General features: G+C 45.6%; 6 protein-coding genes across 6 annotated transcripts; 3 read left to right on the top strand and 3 right to left on the bottom strand.

Moving 5' to 3' along the window:
• Positions 1 to 6,008: 6,008 nt before the first annotated feature.
• F4817DRAFT_315185 (uncharacterized protein) lies at positions 6,009 to 6,548 on the top strand (the record flags this gene model as incomplete). The annotated part of the gene is made up of 1 exon (XM_049300503.1): positions 6,009 to 6,548. One exon carries the CDS (start codon positions 6,009 to 6,011, stop codon positions 6,546 to 6,548), a length of 540 nt encoding a protein of 179 aa, XP_049159675.1.
• Positions 6,549 to 8,240: 1,692 nt separating this feature from the next.
• On the bottom strand, positions 8,241 to 10,290 carry F4817DRAFT_87498 (uncharacterized protein). Its single transcript, XM_049307997.1, has 3 exons — positions 9,937 to 10,290; positions 9,410 to 9,885; positions 8,241 to 9,310 (listed from the first exon to the last, which is right to left on the bottom strand). The coding sequence occupies exons 1-3, from the start codon at positions 10,075 to 10,077 to the stop codon at positions 8,515 to 8,517; spliced, it is 1,413 nt and encodes a 470-aa protein (XP_049159674.1). The 5' UTR covers positions 10,078 to 10,290; the 3' UTR covers positions 8,241 to 8,514.
• A 1,108-nt stretch (positions 10,291 to 11,398) lies between these two features.
• F4817DRAFT_335395 (mitochondrial fission 1 protein) lies at positions 11,399 to 12,601 on the bottom strand. Its single transcript, XM_049303014.1, has 4 exons — positions 12,353 to 12,601; positions 12,250 to 12,268; positions 12,096 to 12,189; positions 11,399 to 12,034 (listed from the first exon to the last, which is right to left on the bottom strand). Exons 1-4 carry the CDS (start codon positions 12,366 to 12,368, stop codon positions 11,708 to 11,710), a joined length of 456 nt encoding a protein of 151 aa, XP_049159673.1. The 5' UTR covers positions 12,369 to 12,601; the 3' UTR covers positions 11,399 to 11,707.
• A 258-nt stretch (positions 12,602 to 12,859) lies between these two features.
• F4817DRAFT_315182 (Spc24-domain-containing protein) lies at positions 12,860 to 13,578 on the top strand (the record flags this gene model as incomplete). The annotated part of the gene is made up of 3 exons (XM_049300502.1): positions 12,860 to 12,886; positions 12,942 to 13,074; positions 13,133 to 13,578. 3 exons carry the CDS (start codon positions 12,860 to 12,862, stop codon positions 13,576 to 13,578), a joined length of 606 nt encoding a protein of 201 aa, XP_049159672.1.
• A 152-nt stretch (positions 13,579 to 13,730) lies between these two features.
• Positions 13,731 to 15,240, bottom strand: F4817DRAFT_87430 (uncharacterized protein). The gene has a single exon (XM_049307996.1). The coding sequence runs from the start codon at positions 14,696 to 14,698 to the stop codon at positions 13,979 to 13,981; it is 720 nt and encodes a 239-aa protein (XP_049159671.1). The 5' UTR covers positions 14,699 to 15,240; the 3' UTR covers positions 13,731 to 13,978.
• Positions 15,241 to 16,174: 934 nt separating this feature from the next.
• On the top strand, positions 16,175 to 17,452 carry F4817DRAFT_358268 (Cut9-interacting protein scn1; the record flags this gene model as incomplete). The annotated part of the gene is made up of 1 exon (XM_049306007.1): positions 16,175 to 17,452. One exon carries the CDS (start codon positions 16,175 to 16,177, stop codon positions 17,450 to 17,452), a length of 1,278 nt encoding a protein of 425 aa, XP_049159670.1.
• Between the last annotated feature and the right edge of the window lie 326 nt (positions 17,453 to 17,778).

Raw genomic sequence — 17,778 nt, 5'->3', positions numbered from 1 at the left:
GTCGACAGGGGTTCAGCCCGCGGAGTAGGAAATGGTGGAAATGGTAGGGATCTTTAATGGATCATGGATGACAAGTCGCAAAGTCGGAGGGCGATATGAACCTGCAGGCACGCCGCTTCGATTAGAAATGCCGAAAACTCGCGCTGACTGACTGACTGACTGACTGACTGATCGACTGACTAACTACTAACTACTAACTGGATGACAGCATGGGCCGGTTTATCGGTCGCCTTTCCAAAATCTTCGCCGTTTTATTAGTATCGTGAGCAAGAACTAAAACATTATGGCTTTTGGTAATATGTGGTGATTTATGGAATATGGTATCCCTCGGCTAAGCCGGAAGATACCTAGGTAAGGCTAGGTAAGGACTAGGATGCTACGTGTTACCCGCTTGGTTATCACCGGCCGAGTTATCGTTACTCGGGTATTGTTACTCGGTGATCGGGGATATATTCTTCTTGTCGTCAAAGTAAACTTAATATTAGAACTTGGCAGAATATTCAACGACAACAAAACACCGATGTCGTTTCATTTACAATAGTATTTACTATACTATATTCTAGTTAGGTAACTCTAGGCGGCGGCGGCCCCCCTCCCCAGAATCCAACATCCAATCCTGGGGGTTGAATCTAGTTACAGTTACCCTCGTGCTAACCCAGTCTAGAACGAGATTACGTCAATACTTATTGGAGGGCGTCGTAATGTGATAGGGCGCAGGCCTTGTCATGGATTCACGACTTAAGTTCTGACCTTTTCTATTAAGATAATTAGTAAGATTTCTACAAGACGCCCCCAAGATGCCCCCCCAACCTGCATCCCCGATTCTATGCGACTTATTCTATAAGCTAAGATACATAGAGACTTGGTTGCTACCTTAGTAGTCATGCATGTCATGGGTAGAGAAGTACAATCGTATGCAGACGACTATGTGGAACGACTCAATCTGACAGGCACGGTTTTCTAGAGTTATTCTCGAGTCTTTCGATTCTTGTTAACGGGCTTTGCTCGTCAGCCTGGTCAAATCCCGTCACTTTGTCTGGCTATAGAGATCGTATTAGCCTCGCAGGTACTAAGCACTAAGGACCAATGGCTTCGTCCCCGAGGGTCTGGTAGTGAGCCGACCTCATGGTAAAGTCGGGCTGCCTATTTTGGAGTTGCGTCAAGGCTCTGCATCTCCTCTGCATTTGTCGGGTTGACTAAACATAGTGCATCGACGAATAATATAAGGCATAGACATTACTCAGTGTTCTAAAAACAAAACACCGATATTATATGCCGAATAAGACATTTTCTTCCAAGTCAAAGTTTGTTCGCCAATTCTAAACAACTTCGCAGCTTTTGACCGATCGCATTATGTTGCCCCAGCCAAGTTACAACGTCGCCTTCAATTAAGTGCGGAGTTGGGGGCCTCTATATTCGACATGGAGAAGTGGATGAGCTGCATACAATTACTAGCCAAGCCCAACCTCGCGAGAATCACCATCGTCTGTCTGATCGCCGTAACTCAATTCACTGAATGGGAATCGCCGCCTCCCTGAGAGTTCTCCATAGAGCTTCAGCTCCGATATTTCACCGCCATGGCGCCCTGTTATGTACAACTTGAAATTTCCACGTCCTATAGACGACCCTCAACGCCAAATTCCACCGCTGTGTAACCATATTGTGCTTCCAGTATTGATGCAGTCATGATTCAAGACCATACGATAACGCCTCTAATAAATACCGAATATTTCGAGCTGCTAGGCGTCGTCCTAGTTTGGAAGGGATTGGTAATGAAGAGGGTGTGTGAGACAGCGATGGCTCCATCTATACGCTTTTGCCACGACAGCGGTGAATGTGTCTAGCTGGTATGCTCGGCCGTTCGGGCCCCGATGAAAAATGTGAAGGTAAGACGTTAGCAAGATCTGGAATAGTTTGCCGGTTCTATAGATTCTGGGGCAAGACAACTCTTACAAGGTGGCTTCATTATGATTCTCTGCGCCTTAACATTCTAATGAGGTGGTCACGATGATCATGATCATGAAACTGTTAACATTCGGAAAGCGTGAAAGAACTATTGACCTATCAAGCCTGATCTTTACCCTAAGACAACCTAGTGCGCGGCTATGGAGCATAGGACGGACGACTGGTGCTATAGTTGGAATATGCTAACTAGGATAATTCTATCAATCGTTAGACAGTCAGATACCTTTACATAAGCTTATTAAAGTCGCCGAGTATTAAGAGGCAGCATATCAACCCAATAGTCAGAGCTAGAAGAAAGTGTCTCATTGCTCATCAGTGTTCGAGCTCTACCTGCTTGACTCGGCTCGGAGTATTTCACTCGTCTTGTTTAGATGCCTTAATCTAAGTTAACCAATAGGTAGACTATCTAAGGTACCAATTGAATTATTATAGAAGTTCAAGCAGACAACTAGGGGGAAACTTCATAGGAGCCATGTCCAAGAGAATCCAACTACATCATGCAAGATCCAGCTTGAAGTTCGGAACGGGGTTTCCAACAGAGCCATCTCGGGACCGTGATTTAGAAGTAGGTATAGTAATATCTTCTGATACAATTCAGGGTCCTTATTTGTAACACTTGCGAATAGCTCAAGGATGATTCTTAGAGAACAACATCCAATCATGTCAAGAGTGACAGCTCACTTCGTATACCAACATCTGCTTTAAATGAAGACTACGATTATAGTATGCCGTTGGTGCGGGCGAACGGTTCTTCTCAACCTACCGCGATCATTGGTGTGCGGCTGCAGGATGATGCATCAGGGTAACCTAAAGATATCAACTCCCAGCACATCGGGTAGTAGAACGATCCATCGGAAGCTTAATAGCGATCCCTGCCCAAGAACATGCAAGTAAGAAGACCTACGAATGAACCATTCACATTTTGACAGTCGAGGCCGGTCCAAGGTGTTGGTATCAAGTTGGGAGGGATGTGAAATCCCTCGTTGGGCCGCGACGAACTGTTTCACCCCCCCCTTAGTCCGGGGTAGTCCGCTCAGATTAACCGTGAGCACTACTATCGCTGGTATCCGACAAGGCTAGGCTTCCGCGATCGATCGACTCCGGGGGGCAGGGCCAAGGCTTAGACGTCAATGCTGATGCAACCCGGCCTTCCCTGCTGACCGTACGTGCATTCTGGTTGGGCTTCCGAGTGGGCGGCGTTGGAGACTATCTCAACCTCCACCCTCGGATTACGCCAGCAATGCCAACTTTAATATTAAATCGTGCTCAAGCAAGAGTAAGACGAACAAGACTTGCATTGCGTGGTGCTTCCTGCATCTTTCTAGACGCTCGAATTCGACCGAGAAAAACGCGCGCATTGGCTGATCCCCAGGCGGTTGCTTACGGGGGTATCATCAAGCAGTAATATAAAGCTGGAGTGCAGCATGGCGGCTTGGTGAGTTCGACGAGAAGGTCGAGGCGACGCACTTATTCATGATATCTGACAGAAATGTTCGAGACTGATTGGAGGCAGCAAGTGGGCTGCTACATGGACACATCGTCACTAGCACCAGCTTACACAATCAATCTTAACCAGCTAGGTACTTCTATATGTATGAGTTTATTATCTTCATCTCTGCCGGTCTTCCGAGAGGCTTTTTTTTTATATACTATACGTGTAGGTTAATACGATACGCGTATTTATAGAATTATTCTTCATCATACGGGGATATATTGCCTAATCAATTTATCGTTGGGATGGATCATACAGTCGAGAATCAAGAAATAGGGGATACGGACCGTCCAGGGTAATATGCAATACTACCATATTGATTGTATTATATGCAGTCCCTGCAAGCTGGAAGCATGACCCAATATGGAAGACCCCAAAAGTTGGGTTCCAAGAATAGGGGTAGTTCTTTGATTAGTCATCACATACTGGCACAGCCACGTTATGGCTTGTATTTACCCCTTTTCTTTATTATGGGCATATACTAAAAGGCTGTGGTAATGTACATACTTCAATATCTATGTCAGTAATGTCTATAGTATAGATATTTCCAGGGGATCACTCTCCCTTGTTGACTTAGGCCCTATTCACTAGATAAACCAAACTAAGATTTAATGTTGCTTGATACTTCGATTTATTCTTCCAAGTTTTATCAGTATTCTCGGTGAGGCATAACAAAGGATGCTCTTGGTATGTATATTCACTGGCCTCTATAGCCTATATTTAAAGTTCCTTGAGAAATAACGAAGTTAATTCCATACTTTTTAGGCTCGTCTCATGAAAAGTCACGATGTAGTCTATAGATATATCTGTGACTTTGTAATTAAAGAGTAGCTACTCCATTCAATTTATTCAGAAATGAAGTTTGTTGTAATATAAGTTATCTCACTAAAGGCCTCCTGAATAGCTGAATCATGAATATTGCTTCACACGGAGTTCTATATAAACATTTAGGTAGGCCTCTAACCTAGCCCCTAACTTCTGGAATATCACCTTCGCAACAACCTCACAAACCATCCCCCAACGAACATCATCTACCATATCGGACCATCTCCCCCTTCAGCATAACTCATCTACCAAGATAATGGCAGGTGACGATTCGTCTAAGGGATGGAAGTTAGAAAAGGACGGATGGAAGCCAGTATCCAGCACAGCAGCCTCTACTACAACCACTTCCGCTGGGCCAAAGATACTGCGGAAGGAAAGTGGAAGCACCAGCGCCTCAACCAGTCTCGCACAAAGTATCACCACTAAGTCGTCTAAGAAGTGAGGGAGTTGGTATGTCCACAACAACCCCACGATACTGGTTACTTGCCGAGGGCAGATATTTTCACTTAGGATGAACCAGTTTGGAGTAATACCCCATGTCGTAATTCTTGGAGGAAAACACACCTAATTATTTTCCATTTGATATGAATTGACATTTTTTACCAAAGATAGAAGACTCCTTCCCAAGTGAACAGTGTATTTGCCATATGATTGCATATTAGTATCAAAGAGTTTAAAACTCATATATTATTATATATAAAACCTCATAAAAGGTTGAGACGCAGTATTCGCTAGGAAACTCTTCTTACCGGAAAGCAGTCTCACCCCACCCCCATCGAGCGTTGGACTCGAAACCGAGAAAGACAGGTTTTAGAGTCAAACCCGAGTAAAGTCTCAAAGGTAAGGCTTTATCCTTCTCTTTTAGAGGGAGGGTAGTAACGGCTAAAGTACTCAATAATTGTTGATTAAGTGTCTACCTGGGTAGGCTTCGAATAACTGTTATATGGGCTCTTATTAAGGCTGCATAATATTGACTCTTTCTTCCTAGCCTCGTAGTACAAGAAAGTAAACCAATGCCATAACCTTGCTGTGCCGATGGTGGTTATGATTAGACTGTAGCTGTAAATATACCTCCTCGTTATGGTAATGGAACATAATGCTCCCTGATAGTTATAGTTTTCTATTGCCGCCCTATGTGCGAGTATATACCTTCCGTAGTATATAAAACTCTCCCTGACTTGACTTGAACCAAACCATCCTCCATAATACATACCCTCCCCCTATTGTTTGGTACCTAGGTATATATAGGCATACCTTATGAATGAAATAGAAAATGCCGTCTTAAAGAACTAGATACCAGTTCATCCTTGCCTAAGAAAGGTACGGTGTGAAAAACAGAGGAAATCTCAACGGTGTATACACAGCGTACAGAAGGTTGTTCCCAAACAACCCGTTTGTCCTCTTCCATCGTATATCAACCTCCTCACAACACCATTATCCACTACCACAGTTGAAGTTAAAGAACACCCACCATGTTAGCAACCAATCCTCTCCTCCAAAAACAATCTCCAGTTTCTGGAATAACGGTAATGTACCTGTTACGTTTCCTTCATCTATATATACGTGGGCAGATTCCCTTCCATGGAGTTTTATTTTCGGCATCATACCAAGATAGCATACTCCTATCAACAATACCCCTAGTTATCCCCAACGCCAAACTAGAAAGTACACTTGTACGAAAAGAAAAAAAAACTTACTGAGACCCCTTGCTTTTTTATTCACAATCATGTCTCGATCTCATTCTCGATCCCGATCCAACTCGACCCGGTCTCGACGCCCCTTCCAAAACGGCATCGGCCACGCAACCCTCGCCTTCATCGCTAGAATGATGGGCTTGCGCACGGGCATGACCCGGCGGGAGTTCGAGCGCCGGGAAGCCGCGCGCTACCGACGACGACAGGAACTACGGCTACAGCGAGAGCGATTCACACGCAGCCAAGGCCGGAGCCTCCCCGTGCAGGAGATCCGCCAGCGGGTGACGCTGGCGCTGCAGAACGGCGAGAGGGTTTCCTCCCGGATCCTGTACGAGCTCGCCGAGCGCGACGGCGTACATATAACCCGCGGCCAATGGGATCTTCGTCCGGAGCTGCTGGCTCGCATCATGTACATACGCGATAAGTACTACTTCCTGGGATATGATGGGGTCTTCTACACTAGTACCAACCCGACCGGTAATAGTCCTGACTTTGATATTATCCTCGATACCTTTACGCCGATTATCGTTCGGCAGGTCGCTTATCCGTACCGGCAGTTGTGCCGGTCGTAAGTTCGAGACAACTTTGTCTCGGTGGAAAGGTGAGCACGTACCTGGAACTATTCTCTATGTACTCATCCTCGACTATGACAAGGTAATATCGTACGTTATCGTACGTTATCGCGCCAAGGCGGTCCTAAGAGGCGATCTCCTAATTATGTAAAACTCGTTTCGACATCCTAAGAAACGTTTAGGAGATCGTCTCAGAATTTAGTAAATCGACCTGTAACCCTAACCTGGCTCGCTATTGTATCTCTACGCCCGTTGGTAAGATACTCGAAGACATGACGTGCGATTCTGTGATATTAGCCACCAACAGACCTTGATACGTTGCTATTAGAAGTCGTTGGGTGAGTACTGAGAGATGAGTTAGGGTTTAGGAGCTAGACTCTTATGCAAACCTATTCCCATGGATATGCAAGGCATTGTTCCTTGTCCTTTATCTTGCCCTCTTTTGTTATTGTTCTGGCTTTCTGGTGAGTATAATCAGCTGGTACTGCATTAACTTACCAAGCCAAGTTTAGAAAAATCCGTAGAAAATAAAATAAAAATAGGTTTCCAAACTGCTCTAGTCCTTTTGTTACTTAGATAGTTGTAAGGTTTTCTTTGTTCTTGGTGATGATGATGAATTCGTTTAATTTCGTTAACGTCCAGTAGGCGTGTGTATACTCCCCGAGATATCTACACACTTAAATACCTTATACGCATCCATATCGTGTGGGGACGTCTAGAGTACCTCGTACATTCGCTCCTCCTTATTAATCGTATACGTTCGATGTAGATATTAGAACTCCGCTTGCGCCATACCTAGTATATCCTCCATTTACCTAGTAAAACCCAAAATCAACGAAACCCGTCCCATATATACGAGGTAGTCGATAATATATACGAGGTAGTCGATAATATATACGAGGTAGTCGATAATATATACGAGGTAGTCGATAATATATACAGAGAAGGCAGACTCTTCGTAGCTCGCAGCATGATGACCGCTCACTACTCATCGTCTGCCTGGACCGTAAAAACATCTGGCGACCCCGGGGCGAAGTGCAGACCAGATATAGAAATATCGAAAACAATGGATGAAAGACGCTTCTCGCGCTGAAACGCGCTAAGCCTTGATTGATTCCGACATTATAGAACAATGCTGTTTGCACACTATGAATAAAAGATTCATCCATTATACACAAGACTTAGAGACTCGACAACTCCATTGTGTGAAGAATCAATTCCATTATGTTGTTTAACACCTTCTTAGATGATTTCGCCTTTCGGTGTTTTAGATATTTCACATTATAGCCTCTGAAAGGTCTCGGAAGTATTATGGAGGAACCGCCTAGGTTGATTAATTAATAATTTGCCAAAGGAAAATGTAGGCAAACTAATTCTATAGATACACAATATAGAATACCAAGCTACGAAAATGATCATGTCATATTTAATTACTAAAGTGGACAAACACTTTTCAATGCAGACTTGTGTGTTGCGTTAGTTCATCGCAGAATTAATACTCATGAACGCGTGGAGATCTATTAACTCAGTGAAGGTCCCTAATCCACTTTTGCTACCCCGAAGGTCGTGTGGACAATAGTCTCGTCCCAAACCTCCTTACTAGGCCTGTATACTTCACAATTCTCAAGTAATCTTCATTATCCATCGGCCTGGGCAATTAGAAAGCCCCTAAAAGAAATGATCCATCGAAGAGGGTCCGCGCAAAGATACTGGAATGTGGTCTAGGCGACCCCTAAACCCAGATCTAACCCAATGGACGCGCCGTTCCTATGGTAAAAGAGTCTGGCCACATGATTCATAAGGTCGTAGCCTTTTCGTGGAGCTCCATCAAATATAGGATACCCATGATCCTCGCCAAACCTGCGCTGTTGTGTTTTGGAATATCACCAAACAATGTCAAAATGCTTCATTCCGAACGCAGTAAAAAACTCCGAAAGGCTGAAAGGACCGATCAAGTATATATTGACTAGCGTCTGTCTCCTCTGAATTGATCTCTGATCCAATTAAATGGGCCGCTGATAGAACCTCTTCCGTCACGTGTCCTATCGCTTTGCGCTGAACGACGGCTGGAAGGAGAAGGGCTTCTAACCCTGGCTGAAGCTGTTCCAGAGTGCGTCGGGGGCGAGTTCGAGTCTCGTCTAAATGTTTGCGCCCGGCTTGAAGAATTAGTCTGATCAGATCTCAGGCGACTTGTCGGCGGAGCACCATCCCGTCTTCGGTGCTGAGACGAAGTACCGGACGGACCAGGCTGTGCATCTGAGGCCTCAGTGACGGGACGGCCAGCAGCCTCGCCATCGATAGACGCGCGGCAGATAGGACATGTGTTGTGTTGTTTCAACCATAAGACGACGCACTGTTCGTGAAACCAGTGTTTACACGGTAGCACAACGGCTTCATCCCCCACTTTCACCCCGTCGATACATATGGTGCATTCGCCTTTCAATTCAGGCCCTAGCATCTCCTCGTCTAACTTCTTCTTTGGTAGATTTGCAATAGCCTCCTCCGAAGCAGGTGCTGGCGCATTTGACTGCGGGTTTGCCTCCATGAGACTCGTGATGATGCGATCTAGTGCCTCCTGAGAATAAACCGCATCGCCATGGACCGTGTGAGGATTTATGAGGCTCGCTATTAGCTGACTGAGAGCTAACGAAAGATCTGCTGGCTGGCGGGGATTGCCCTCTCTACCAGCTTGATTTGAACCATTTGGAGAGTCGCGACCCATGGAAGGAGGACCTAGGTCTCCCATTATATTCCCAAAGACTCTGTCATATATATTAGCAAGTCCCAAAATAAATATGCTATATAAATGTAATATAAACCCTGGAATACTCTAGGCTGAATATTAGGAAAGGAAACCTTACCTTTGAAACGGATCTTCAGGGCCTAATCCGGGTCCATGGCCAGGATCGGGGCGAGCCCGTGCGGAACTAGACGTAAAGGTAACACTACTAACACCACCAGTGAAGCCGGGTCCAGAAAACCTTTGAAGGGTAACTCGCGGGGCTTGACTGCCTCCGAATAGTGTGTCTGGACCGGACCGACCAACCGAGGGGTTTCCTCCTAGATCTGATATTAGTTCCGTGAATCTGCGCATGATCTGGTCGGGATTCTCGGGAGCCGTTCGGGGGGCGGTTCTAAGGCCTTGGCTATCGGGGGACCGCAATATAGATCGGTGGCCATAAAAGCCCCCAGGACCACGAAGTAGGTGTTCCTCAATGTCATCCTCGTCGGGATCTTCATCGGAATCGAAGTGAGGGTGATGAAAGCGGCGGTGCTGGCCGAAACCAGGTAGCGAATCGTTATCGTCTAGGTTACGAGGATCGCTTTCAGGTGAAACCTGCTCGCTAATTAGTAGGATGCTCAGACATAATGTTTCAAACCAACATACTATCTCTGTGATATCGCCGTGGCACCGGGGGCATTCTAAAGTATTCGGGCGTTGATCTCGGTACCACTCGTTATCGCAGCCGTGGCAGAAGACTACCTCGCGATCGCCCGTCGCGTCTAAATGGTGGTTCCTAGACGCCATCTGGCCCTGTCTAGACTGTTGATAGGCGACAAGGGCAGTGACTCCCAGGCCAATAGCTAGGCCTGCTGCTCGAAGGGCTCGGAACGCCAGAATGACAAATCAAATGGTAGAATAGACGTATCGATCGCTTGACGATTCTGGATCCTTTGAGGCTATCGCGTCCGGACAAAAAGGGCTTAGGTTGGTTAGGCGAGTGGCGACTAGAGTAATGAAGTCGGTTGAATAGGTGAGGTTGGATGAGGCTGACGTGGGGTGTTTGAGGTCCGATATGGCAGATTGCATGCAAGCCGCAACGTTAGGTTGATCATATACCTGGCAAGGCAGATTTTAGACCCAGAGTTTGTGTACGAAGTGCAACAGTAGGAAATATATCAAAGGTAGGCTCGCGACAGCTGTTATACATCAGTTAGCAGCTGAACAATTTGGATGAGTCGTATTGTAAGGTATCAACTGTGGCGCACCTCGGAGTCAAGCATCAGCTATGAATACGTCAGCGGATGTCACGGAAGATCACACAAGTAGTATCGAACCTGTGTATGTTGGCAGTTTGACGGCAAAGAGAACTTCCAAGAGATATTGGAAAAAGGAAGCTTGAATATTTGTTTTGCCACGAGGAAGTCTAGAAGGTCAGAGATCTGAAGTCCATGTGTACCAAGGGTTATCCTGCCAGAATCCCCAAGCGTCTCCTTGCTCTAGCTTCCGTGGTAATCATCCAATGGTCGGAAGTGGTTATTATTTATATTACTAGTCGAAATGGTCTTTGTGCTTTAATGGCGCTTGGTGTTAAATAATGCGCCTTCGAGAAGCTTAAAACTAAGGTTTGAAGTGACTAGTTAGCAACGGTCAGTTGGCCGGTTCCTTTCGTCATTTACAGGTGGATATTTTACCTAAAGTTTAATGTTCACCTACACCTACATGTACCTAAGTACTACACACGTACCGCGGGGCAAGTGAGGTGATGTCCTCACACGGGGTACCTAGGTACTAAATAGCCACATTTTACGTGAGTTTGATTATGTAACCTTAGAAACGTGCATGGACACACTGCCCTTAGTACGTAGGTACCTAGGTACATACCCAGACTCTTCCGACATATATCTTCAGAATTCAAGGTTGTTTGCTTAAAATATTGTACTGATTTATTTAGACCTCTTACTTGTAAATAATTGGTTGTTAGTGAGTCAAGTGCAAGTGTAGGTAGATAATTTCTAATTATAAACCTTTACAGTTGTTTACATTCTGTTGAAGAGAAGGTCACGCGAGGTCGTCTGGATATCATCAACATCAACACTACGCAAACCACCAATTCCTCTTTGTAAGGGCGATGAATTTGACACTAATAAAAAATAGAGCTGAGTGATTTATATATAAATCGACATACTTGTACTGTAGCATAATGCCACGATGCTAGATCCCAAACACCAGTGCTTCAGTAAAACCGTTCCCTTGCCTCGACAGTCTAGGATTACACCTACGTCTTAGGCAGACTACCATAACATGTATTGATAGGGATATGGCTCCCGGACACCAGCCGTTACAACGCCATCAGTTCAATACAACCGTATTAACAACCTCTTACGGTGATCTATCATGTTATCAAGCTTTCCCTATGGAGGCTTCCGCCAAGCTTCTACCGCCTCTTGCCGCGGAATAGGATTCCACCAACCACGCCAGCCGCAATAGCGACACCGCTTATGATCGCAACACCCATCAGGCCCTCTTTTGTTACCTTGTCATCGATCAATCTGCGCAGGTCTGCCGCCTGATGATTGGCAGGTTCCTTATCCAGCAACAAATCATTATAGCGTCTTGCCTCCCCATAGTTTCCAAGCTTGAAGTTGGCTAGTGCTAAGTAGTAGAGACATTCACGTCGGCGGTCGGGCGACACTCGAAATATGTCCGAGAGGAGACGTACACCTAGCTGTTGATCGCTTCGAGTATTCGACTTGATTAGGCCCTACAGAAGATAATGAGTATACTGCGAGGTAGCTCTTGCGAAAAGGCATATATGGACGTACCCATGCATAGTTGAATTTTGTTTGGATACCGGCCATCTCGCCCTCCTTCTCATATTGTGCGCGCAACGTTTGGAGTTCCGCATCCTTCAGCGGGCTATCCGAATAAAATTTAGCTGGCAAGTCAAAGCGGGGGAATAATTATAGAGAATTGTACCTTTCCGCATCTACAGCATCTATAATTAAGAAAAAGAGTATAATTTAGCAATTTTATATTCCCTAAGCGACTTCAACCGAGTGCAATAGATAGGCATACTCACAAGGTAGAGCCGTCATCTTGTTGGTATTGGTCGATTTTTAGCGTATAGCTCGGACTGTGCGGTTTTCCTCAAGTAGGAAGAGTCGTAGTAATAGCACACACTACAGGGTATGTGACTTGCGCTTGAGTTGTATATCTTGTCGTATAGTGGCTATGTATTCGTAGGTAACATACGAGAATATTGTTGAGAATACCTAGGTATGTCCTAGCGACGGCAAAGTTAATAAGTATGGCAGCCTCCAAATGTGGCGGGAGCTCTCAAGTCATCACCTGTCGGAAGGTGGGCTATGTTTGTGGCGCTAATGACGCAAAACGACAGGTGGGGTACATGGTATGTACATATTTGTACCTAGGTATTTTATGCTAGGTCGTCCCGGTGATACCGCGGTTTGTTTTGTCCACTTCTCGACATTCCAACTTTTTAGCTTCATAGAGAGAACCACATGGAATAACTTAAGACTTATTGACGACTACAACAAGGGGAATAAATTTACCATACACAGTCACGATGCTTCTAGACGAGGACCCTGCTACTGTAATGAAATACCTTTCTTGCTCTATCTCAAATTCAAATTACTGACACTATCCAGCTCATCCACCATACAATCAACAATTTCAATATCGGCCCCGATAAGCTCGCTGTTTCGCGCATCAGCGACTCTCTATCCACATTAAATCAAGCGCGAGAGCTTCGAATCAAAGAAGCTGAAACCTCGCTAAAGAGTATGATACTACTATCATCTGATTAATCGTTGAATTCATATTAACATAAACAAATTAGAACTTGGCCGTTCCCTCAACACACTCCAGGCACAACATGAAGAGCTCACATCAGCGCACTCGTCATCCGCACACGCGTCCGAGATCTCGCGCCTCGATACCCAGAAATTCCGCATCGCGAAAGCAGTCTCCGATTTAGAGATGGAAGCAGAGCGTCTATCTTCCCAACAGGCCGATCTAGCAGCGCGTTTGCAGGAATTAGAATTACAGGGACTAGAAGGATCGCCGGAAGACGCAGCAAAGAGAAGGGACCCGGTCGATGACGAGGTATTGCTACGCTTGAAGGTGTATCGGAGTCTAGGAATCGATCTAGAGCGAGATGAAAAGGACGGCGAGTTCTCCAGAGCCATTGTGCGTAACGATCGCAAGGGCGATGTTCATGTTATAAATATGGACAAGAAGTTCTCGCGCTTCTTCTACGCTAATTATTTTTGGCAAACGCTCTAGGGTTAGAGCTTTCGCCAAGTCTCCAACTCAGGGGGGCTTATGTGGGATGAGCATTTTGAAAGTTACCGCACGGTGTTGGGCGTTTTTGGTTATTGAAATACCACAAGGTTATCTCGAGTCTTATACACATACCAATTCACTTATAAAACATATTTGAGTTGTGATACAAACAAGCGCCGGATCCCACTTTTGTCAGATACCTAAATCAAGATCAAACCTGTTGTCCATAACTTCTGATCTTGAAACCGCACTCCTGACTCGCCCCCCACGAACCCATACGTAAAAGATTTTTACGCAACGCCAACCCTTTCTATCCAGCAAGGCAATCTTTATATAAACCAATTATCTCTGGTAAAGCCTTTTGTTAATAACTCTCGAACGTGTTGTATCCTCGTTATTCTTAACACCGACCACTTTTGGCATGCTTCCTTTCTACTATGGAGAAATATTCGTTATCGTCGACCTTGGTGAAGCTACGTGGCCTACTACTTGTTGGTGTTCTTGATCTTGAGCTGTTGGGCGATGCATACATTCTTAGTCCTTCCGGATTATAGGCCGTCGACGCATTCGCGCCCTCCATGTAAAGGCCTAGCCCGCTATTTCCTGGCAACACAGCACCTCCGCTATGTGATCTAGAACGATGGCGACGGTCCGGAAGTTCGAGCCGCGAGTTAAGACTGTACCACTGTTGGTCCGTGGCATCAGCATCGATATCTACACCATCTAATCTCCATCCTCCCACACCCTCGAAGTCCCTTTCGAGCCCAGTAGTGGGTGTCAAGGCAAGACCATCGAAGCCACCAATAGGCGTGGCAGAACCGCTACTAAAGCTGCCTTGCATCTTGCTGCGTCGGCGCCTATGCCGCGCTTCGGGCGAAGATGGTGGGGAGGATTCTAGCGAGTGTGGCGGGGTACCGGAAGGAGTCCGCCGATGTGCGGGATGGCCTACCAACAGATATCGCAAAGTCTCGAGCCCGACGTCGAAATATACGAGGAATAGGCGTAAGAACAAGACCATGAATGCTAAGATGGTCGTGAAGCCGGCGCAGAGGGCAAGCGGAAGGGCAACGAAGAAGAGGAATGGGAAGATGAAGAATTGTAGTGGACTGAAGACCGCCATGTGGAAACGTACTGCGAACTGTATCTGGCGGAATTGTTCGCGTCACTTGAGCGATGATTAACGAGCTGAAGAATTTCTTGGATCACATTGTTATTGCGATTTAGAGTAATCCAAATATCTTATGTGCGGTGGCGCATATGTCAGCGCTGGGGGCGAGCTAGAAAACTTGATAGGGAAAAAAAAGAAAAGGATCAGGATGAGTGCCGGCGGAGGGTAATACAGATGAGGAGAATGGGGGAGCGATGGAGAATACATGTATGTAATAAGACATGAAGAAACTCGAGACTAAGACACTCTATTCGGGATGTAGTCTCGATCGTGGTTGTAGCACGGAAACTTTCGATTATGAACTGCTTGCCGTAAGTTACATGTAGGTAGGTAGGTATGAGGGCAAACAACTTTCACATGCCAAGTGTCCAGTTAAGGTGTGTTTTAGTAAGGTACTTGAATACTTTAGTCTCTATTGGAACATTGAACTTTCTACATTAATGTATGTAATTGCTTCGGGGGGGGCGACTTAAAAATCTGATAACTGATAACTGATAACACTAAAGTGCCAAAAAGTATAAACCAAATACTATTAACGAAATAAGTGTATGCTCATGACTCTATAAATACGTCTACGGCGCATACTCGTCTATTTGATAAGGCAAAAGAATATAATTCCTCCAATAATTTACATTGTCTAGGCAATTGATCGGCACTAATCCGCGATGCCTTTCCGGCTAGAACCCCATTCCGCCCCGGCTTTACGGAGCTGTGGATAGGATTAGTATATGCATGTTGTATGCACATAACATAAGTATGCGTGCTATACAGTACCTACCCTATCATAGACGGGATAAGGTGGCAATCTTACCTGACGTCACGAGACCTAAAATAGAACCCCTCAAATAATTCATCAATTGAATGTTTTTGGGATCAAGGCACAACCAGCTGTCAGATGTTATCAGAGCTAATCGTACTAGATCAGCCCAGGCTTGCACGAAAACCGTATCTCGAATCAGTCTTTTAATTCTTGTGCTACGTTTCTAGATAGTACCCTGCTTACTATCTGAATCATCTGCATGTGAGTCACAGCTACCACAGCTACAAGATATGCTCCTTGCTGTTCCATTACTTCTTATCACCAAGATGATGCCCCTGAGGCTCTAAATCCAGGTCTATAAACAATAGCGGGATTACTAACGGTTGGTTTGAAGTTTAAATCTATGGGCTTCTCGATACGCGAACGTCAAATCTCAAATTTGGCCATCTAAGGACACAAATACCTATTGCTGACGGCAAAATTCGGACATCATTCTGGCTTAGATTACGATATCGGGGGTTCCCTCGTTATCTTGGTCCATTTGTTTAGGTGCTTTAGCTCCTTCGCTGCGAAGGATCCCTCAAACGTAATTGCATGTTAGAGGTCTAGTTTACTAAGCTAGGAACCAAAAGACGTTGAACAGCTCCTCAAGGTTGGCTACCTAAGCGATGTGTCAACATTTAGGCGAGGAAGGGCTATCTGCTACTTCGGAACTATTAGTGCACGATGGATCGGATGTCTCCGAACCTTTCCCCTGGGACGTCGGAGTCTTCGACGCTCACTGTCATCCAACCGACACGATGACGTCGATAGCAAGCATACCGGACATGAAAGCACGTGCTCTGACCGTTATGTCCACACGATCCCAAGATCAAGACCTCGTAGCCAATGTGGCCTCTAAGCATGGCGTTAAAGACTCGGACTCGTTTGTCTTGTCGTCTTCCACGGAAGACCGTTTAGTTCCTTGTTTTGGTTGGCACCCGTGGTTTTCTTACCAATTCTACGACGACCTCTCTGCTAGCCTAACCTATGATGGAACACCATCTGGCAAAATCTCACACTACGATAAAGTGTTAACCCCGTCACCTTCATCAAAAGATGTATCCTTTAGCGAGGGTCTTCCAGAGCCGCAGCCCCTTTCCGAATTTCTGCGGGAGACCAAGTCCCGCCTGGAACAACATCCTCTTGCCCTCGTCGGTGAAATCGGCTTAGATAAAGCATTTCGGCTTCCCCAAAGCTTGACGTCGACCCACGAAGTTCAACGCGATGCAGGTCTTACGCCCGGCGGCCGCGAAGGCAGAACACTTAGCCCTTACCGAGTGCAGATAACCCACCAGGCTGCAATTCTCGAAGCCCAGCTGCGGCTCGCAGGTGAGATGGACCGTGCAGTAAGTGTCCACGGAGTTCAGGCACATGGTGTGGTTTATGACACCATATCCAAACTCTGGAAAGGACACGAAAGACCAGTAACATCGAGAAGAGAGAGGAAACAGGTTGCTGAAGGGGCGGAAGATTTCTCCAGTTCATCTTCAGATGAAGATGAAGATTATGCCACGTTTATCAACAGAAGAAAAGAAAGGGCAGCGAAACAGGGTCGTATTAAGCAGGGACCGAAGCCTTACCCCCCGCGGATTTGTATGCATTCTTTCAGTGGTCCTGTTGATGTTGTTAGGCAATATCTTCATCCCTCGGTACCAGCAAAAGTTTTCTTTTCGTTCTCAATCGTGATAAATTGGAGCACGGGAGGTGGAGACAAAGCCGAGGAGGCAATTCGTGCCGTCCCTGATGATCGTATATTGGTTGAGAGTGATCTACACACGGCAGGTGAACAGATGGACCAGTATCTAGAACAAGTATGCAGGAAGATATGTAAGGTCAAGGGATGGGAACTGCGCGAGGGGCTTGAAAAACTGGGTAGGAACTGGAAGGAGTTCGTCTTTGGGTAGTATCTGTCCAGATATGTTTCTTGTGGTTCATCCTAGAGAAATAATCCACGACTCCATAGTATATAGAGTTGATCATGATTCATGACTCGTCACAATTTGATATAACTTCATCCGTCCTTGGTCTCTGGAACATTGCTTGCTGAACCAGCTTGAGATGACTTGGGATATCGAATTAGACTCTAGCATAAGGTCTGCTAGGACGAAAACCGTTGCCAATAGTTTGTATCGGATAGTGGCCGTCGTATAAAAAGATAAAGTTAGTATCTAGTTAGGTAGGAGTATGCGAGCAAGTCGATGGTTGAATTAGGATAAGACGCATATATAAA

This window comes from Daldinia loculata (genome assembly GCF_022478755.1).
Source record: "Daldinia loculata strain CBS 113971 unplaced genomic scaffold F4817scaffold_20, whole genome shotgun sequence".
Taxonomy (NCBI): domain Eukaryota; kingdom Fungi; phylum Ascomycota; class Sordariomycetes; order Xylariales; family Hypoxylaceae; genus Daldinia; species Daldinia loculata.
This window is presented reverse-complemented; position numbering and strand designations above follow the sequence as displayed.

Excerpts from the sequence above, each read along its gene's own strand:
- F4817DRAFT_87430 (XM_049307996.1), bottom strand. The coding sequence starts at position 14,698 with ATGGCGGTCTTCAGTCCACTACAATTCTTCATCTTCCCATTCCTCTTC.
- F4817DRAFT_335395 (XM_049303014.1), bottom strand. Across the intron at positions 12,035-12,095 it reads CAAAATTCAACTATGCATGG|GGCCTAATCAAGTCGAATAC; the intron begins GTACGTCCATAT and ends TATCTTCTGTAG.
- F4817DRAFT_87498 (XM_049307997.1), bottom strand. The coding sequence starts at position 10,077 with ATGGCGTCTAGGAACCACCATTTAGACGCGACGGGCGATCGCGAGGTA. Across the intron at positions 9,886-9,936 it reads ACGGCGATATCACAGAGATA|GTTTCACCTGAAAGCGATCC; the intron begins GTATGTTGGTTT and ends ATTAGCGAGCAG. Across the intron at positions 9,311-9,409 it reads CCTGAAGATCCGTTTCAAAG|AGTCTTTGGGAATATAATGG; the intron begins GTAAGGTTTCCT and ends TATATATGACAG.